We start from the raw sequence: 6,000 nt of genomic DNA, 5'->3' as shown, positions 1-6,000 counted from the left end.
TAATATGGGGTATTACTGCCCCAGGACGGAGGGATAACACCGTAAACCTATATTTTTATAGCAGCATGAGTATGTGTGTATACATGCATTCCCCTCTATCCGATGATAAACAGTGGTTTGGTGTGTGTTGGATTAATCTTTTGGATGTAGAAACTAGGTTTTTTTCAGCGTAGCAAGACACATAAAACAATGAGTAAATCAGTGACCTTTACATGCTATGTTCAAGTCCTCACAGATTGTCTGTAAATATGTCCTCTCCACCGGGTGACAGCCTCCTCGTACTATAATGACTAGAACACGATGCATTAGTTGTTCAAGGCTAAAATGTCTCCCTCTTTGTTTTTGCAAATTGGGAAATCATTAGCCCATACCAGTGTCAGCCATATTTATCTAAACATAATCATCAAAGCAAGAGTTATGCAATGTTTCAGTTCTCTCTGATGAGTTTTTCCCCGATTTACAGAACTTCTAAAACCAAATTGAAATGTTTGATGAATAATTACAGTAATCTGAAAGGACTCAAGTCAGATAGTTGTTTTTACCAAGCTGGGGTTCAGGGAACATCAGGAAACTTTTGTCTGATCTTTACTTTTACAGTGTGAAATAATAGTTTCACCTCTTTAAGCCAATTTAACTCAATCACAAATCTGGGTAGCTAAAATCCCTCTGCACCACTCCAAGCTCCAAGATGCTTGGAAACTGTAACATGTACTTAGTAACCTGTACATGGACGTTGCTTCATTCTGAGGGTTCTCAAACTCAAAATGATGGGAACCTCCACTGTGAATATGACGCGTCTGATTTTGCAGAAGGAAGTGGACACACGGCACATGTGGGATGTCTTTTGTTTCAGCCTATCACTGTCTTATCGAATGATGACTGGTGACAGACCGATCTGGTGCGATCAGAAAATGTTGCAGCTGTCGCGAGACAAGGAGCTGAACTGCAGTCCAGATGAAAAAAAAAAATAACTGCAAAGCAAAGGAGCATTAAGAAAGGAGGAGAGTCGAGAATTGATTGGCGATGATTTCTCACATCTTGGCAAAGACAGAAATAAAAAGAAAGCAAAAAATGGAGGCTATAATCATGTTAGTACCCCTTCCCTTCCCTCCCTCCTCCACAAACGGTCCAATCCCTCTATTTCAGCTCCCTCCATCTTCTGAGTGGTCATCTGTTGATTACACGCTATATTTACCTCTGCTGTCTCACTCTTTTTCGCCGCCTCCCCTCAGGGCCGGCCCGGCGCACACACTTACGGCATTCGGGCATACATACATAAATAACATGCATACGTAAATATTTAATCAAATAAATAAATCACTCGGCCCGGCGGCCCTTTCTAATCAAGTGACATCAATCAGGGAGAACTATGGATAAAGAGGCCCTGTCGCGGACGCCTACTGAGCGCGACCAGCGCGCTGAAGTAGCGTCTATTTGAGTCCAAGGGGGGAAATATACGCTCCATGTCCCATTACAGCAGAAGGGCTATCCTTTCGTCAGCGCGCCCATTACTCCCCCTATCATTTCCCCAAATCTAAAACCTGTTTTCAATCAACACAGCCAAACGAGTGCCTGTCCAGGAGAGGGAGAGGGAGAGAGAGAGCTAAGGGGAGAAAGCGGCAGAGATGGACAGTGAGGGTTGGGGTAGAGGCAGAGCGATGGAGGGCTCTTTCCTTCTTTCTTCCAGTGATTGGAGCGTTTTGCATTCTGTATGTGTGTGTGATTGAATCCGTCTCCTGAATTAGGGCTGTCGACTTGAGGAGCTGAATGTCCTTAACCCCCCCTCCCCATATCCAATGCCCATACTCTGTTACGTGTGTGCGCGCGCGTCACATCATTGGTGAGTATTGTAAGTGCAGCCCCGATAAAGGGTTTTGCTTAGAGCCATTGATTGCTAATGCCATGTTGTACGTGTATTTGTGAGGAAGCATTGTTAGGAAATCAAAATTCGAACTTGGAAAGTGACTCCGGTAACTTGATTTCAATTCCAAACGCGGCGTTGCAGAATAATGGCCAAAAAAGAAAAAACTATGATATCATTTTAAAATGTAGACCTAGTTTTACACCTACTACAGTGCAAAATGTAGAAACAAAGCCTGTGAGAGGGAGTAAAAGACTGGGAAGTTGGGAACAAGACAAAACAGAACAGTACAGTTGACATGTACGATGTGTGTGTGTGTGTGTGTGTGTGTGTGTTTGTGTGTGCGTGTGTGTGTGTGTGTTTGTGTGTGCGTGTGCGGTCTTACTTTTCTCTTCACCCTGTAGTACTTTGGTGGCGGCGTAGTCCCAGTCAAAGATGAATCTGTAGAAGCAGAGCTGGTTGTAGAGGGCCTTCTCCGAGTACTGTGTACAGAACACACACGCAAACAGTGTCACTTCAACGGAAAACACGCCACAAACATTTCATTCATGCCATCATGAGTGTAATTCACCGACAGCAGAAAGACGTTAACAAAGAAACTGTATTTACTGTGGATTGGTCACGTCATGGGCCAGACCTGAATCTCCTTAATCAGTGGTGGCAAAATATCAAAGCCACCATGGCAGACAGTTACACCTCAATAAAATATGTTTATTGAGAGCCTTGTAGAAATAGCTAGACAGTGTTTGTCTGTTTCTGTTTTCTCAAGAAAAACACCCTTATTAATCACAAATTTCATTCATCTGATGCGACAACAAGGCAATTAGAGGTAATATAACAGAATAACAGAATAATAATCTAAAATTGCCAAATCTGTGATGGGGCCAGCTTCTCAAATCTTATAAATCTTATCCAATAGCAGCCTGAAAATCTTTGTGCTTAGGATGATCGATGGAAAACAACAGATTCTGCCGACATGGTGTAAAATGCAGCATTGGTATCGCCTAAGTTAACACATCAACATTGCGGCCATCCCTTGTTCCTCCTTTTTTATTAGGTCATTAGTTCCTATTATGTTAATCCGTTAAGAGCAGAGTCAAGAAGATCGTGGCAGGGAGTAGAGGCGTCCAAAACAGATTAATAAACCCGGTTTACCAATTTGAAGAAAAACATGCTGATTGAATGCTACTCCACGAGCGTGCGCCTCACTCGAGAGACTATACCTCCCTGAAAACATCTCCCTTCCCCTTGTGTGACACGGTAAAGCAAGAAAACAAATTTGCCTGCTTTGTTAATCTCCACTGCAATTAACTGGAGCCACACGACAGCCTGCCAGAGGGAGGGGGGGAGACGAAGAGGATGAGCGAGACAGAGGTGGCGGGGAAAAAAGAGAGCAAAAGAGAGAAAATGGTAAAGACGCAGAAAGAAGAAGTGAGAGATGGAGCGAGTCAGACAGCGAAGGAGGGAGAGCGAGAGAGAGAGAGAGAGAGAGAGAGAGAGAGAGAGAGAAAGAAAGAAAAGGGGGGATCGGGCCTGAAACACCCTCCCTCATAATAGTTTGTTGTGATAAGCCATTGTGAGAGAGGCATGCGAACAGCCGAGGCTGTCAATTTGATTAGCCATTATACTGCATGTTTAATTGCAGTTATTGGCTCGTCATTTCCCTGCTACGCTGGAGAGGGCACGCTAAGCCCCGACCCCACACTGCCATCAGGTGTGCGCCGAGTGCTTTATTATTACCGCCAGGAAGAATCCCCCCAATCCGTGTGTGTGTGAGTGAAGTGAGTTTGTGTGTGTGCCCATTATACCTGCCAATCGGCAATGTGCGTAATTTTAATTTCAGTTTTTACTGCTGTGGCATAATCAAGTGGCAAGAGCATCTAATGCAAGTAACATGGAAACTATGTGATGAGTGAATATCGGAGAGTGAGTTAATGCGCGTGTGCGTGTGTGTGTGTGTGTGTGTGTGTGTGTGTGTGAGCGCGCGCGCGCGCGTTTAATGGCCTGCTATGGCTGCCCACATGGCACGCACAGCTGTTGACCATTGAGGCACTGCCTAGACAATAACCAAACCATGCACATCCCATAATGGAGCCTCGGTTACGGTTGCCAAGGTTGAACAAGCTCGGTCGGCACAAACACAGCGCACCACTTCTTCCTCTTGGAAAATAAAATACACAGAGAGCGTGTGAACACGCGCGCATGTGAGTGCACACATGTGCGTTCAAACAATGTAATGCTGATTGTGGGCGGGCCAATGGCTGAATGCTGATTGACAGGTGTCAGAAAGGCGTGGCTAAAATTTTTACTGGGTTGTTATTGAATTTGGAGCCCCTCAACCCCACCTTGCTCTTGCTCTCTCTCACACACACACACACACACACACACACACACACACACACACACACACACACACACACACACACACACACACACACACACACACACACACACACACACACACACACACACACACACACACACACACACGCACACACACACACACACGCACACGCACACGCACACGCACGCCTACCTCGTCATTCAGCTCGGTGCTTTGTTCCTGCACTGACACCATTTCAATTTGCTCCACAAATCTGCAGCATTTTCAGCCTGACTGCCTGAGGAGCAAACCAGCTGTGAAATTGCCTCTCTCCCGGGAGCGTAGGACCCCCCACCCCCCACCTTGTACCCCCGTGCTCCTTTGCCACCCTGCTCCCCGACTGACTCCCCCTCTGGGCACACGCGCAGGAACACAGTTGAGGCAGATTTGTGCACAAGTGTTGATGGAAGAAAGACCTTGTTGGAGACGGGATGTATGGAATAAAAGAAAAGTAAGGTGTAAGAAAAGGAGGCTAAATCCGACAAATTGATCCAAATCACAGAGCAACAGGGTCTGAATCAGCTCACACAATAAGAGGAGCACTCAACTCGTCCTCGGAAGTCTTAAAAACACCTGTTTCTATCTTTTCATGGAACGTTTGCGGGCTATACTGCCACTCGGGTGTATCGCCGAAGCAGTTAAAGAAAAGGGAGTCATCCCGACAATGTGTCTCTTAGAACGTCATAGAAGCACAGGAGGCCAAACAAGAGTTTACAGTGGAAGGAAAGTGTGCGACTGCTGACAGACTGCAACGCCTCAACGCCTTGACATAGATACGACTTAGAGGGAAAATACGGCAGCACCGGGGACACAAACAAGGCATCGGGCGTCGCGCACTTTCCTCAACGCTGTTCTCCAGCTCGTGAGGCAAACGCGTTGTAAATGGCGACGCCACAATATCCTACGCACAACTGCAGCTGCAGAAAGAGAGGCTGTGAGGAAAGAGAGGGGGAGACGGAGAAACAAACATACATTTTCCCTCAGCTGTGAGCTTTACAACTCTTGAGCTTTTTTAGATGCGATGAGCATTTTCTTTTTTTTGTGCCGGTTGTGGTAGTCACGCCGATCAGCTTCACAAGACACCATAATGAGTCAATATATGTAAATCTTTACTAGGCAAACACGGCAGGAAACAAAGGCATTTAACTGGTGCTCTCGCCCGCGAACCTCCAGCGATTCAGCACCGGTAATTTCTCCCCATTGAAAGGCATAATTGCCTGCTATTTGAAGATATTCATGCTCAATTTTTGAAATTAATTTCAATTGGGGGGAAATGTAGAAATGTCAGCTCCAGTGAAAGGGATTTGATTTCAATTATCCTCACTCAAAGGACTGTGATTTCCAAATACACTTAAGCAAAATTATGACAAGAATTTTTGTTCGGCAAAATTCAGTGTTTAAAGAGCGATTAGGCGATAATGGGGCAGCTTTGAGCTGGCAGTGAATGCAGCCGTCTCCCTCTGAAAGGCACTCAATTATCTCTGATTGCTCCCGCTATAATGTATCAAATAGAGATACCTGCTATTGCCGTAATTTGTGTGAAAATTAACATGCTGCAATTTCCACTAGAGGGAAAAAGGGAGCTCTAATGGGCGCCTGAGCTTACATCAATAAAACGAGGAGAGAGAGAAAGAGGGAGACAGAGAGGGAGGGTGAGAGGAGGAGAGTGAGAGTGAGCCAGGAGAGGAGAGAATGAGTGTAGGGGAGAGAAAATGAACAGAAAGGAGCATTGAATAAAAGAGGAAAGAAAGGGAAA

General features: G+C 45.5%; 1 protein-coding gene across 3 annotated transcripts in view; it reads right to left on the bottom strand.

Moving 5' to 3' along the window:
* pola1 (polymerase (DNA directed), alpha 1) overlaps window positions 1-6,000 on the bottom strand; it is a 48,863-nt gene that overhangs the window by 6,953 nt on the left and 35,910 nt on the right. For all 3 annotated transcript variants that reach the window (XM_035619537.2, XM_035619538.2, XM_035619539.2), the window contains exon 36: window positions 2,247-2,343. In XM_035619537.2, coding sequence (XP_035475430.1) covers window positions 2,247-2,343 — 97 coding nt within the window. The remainder of the gene's footprint in view (window positions 1-2,246; window positions 2,344-6,000) is intronic.

Source organism: Scophthalmus maximus, chromosome 21 (assembly GCF_022379125.1).
Source record: "Scophthalmus maximus strain ysfricsl-2021 chromosome 21, ASM2237912v1, whole genome shotgun sequence".
Lineage (NCBI taxonomy): Eukaryota > Metazoa > Chordata > Actinopteri > Pleuronectiformes > Scophthalmidae > Scophthalmus > Scophthalmus maximus.
Note: the sequence above shows the minus strand (reverse complement) of the source record. Positions and strands in the feature narration are given on the sequence as shown.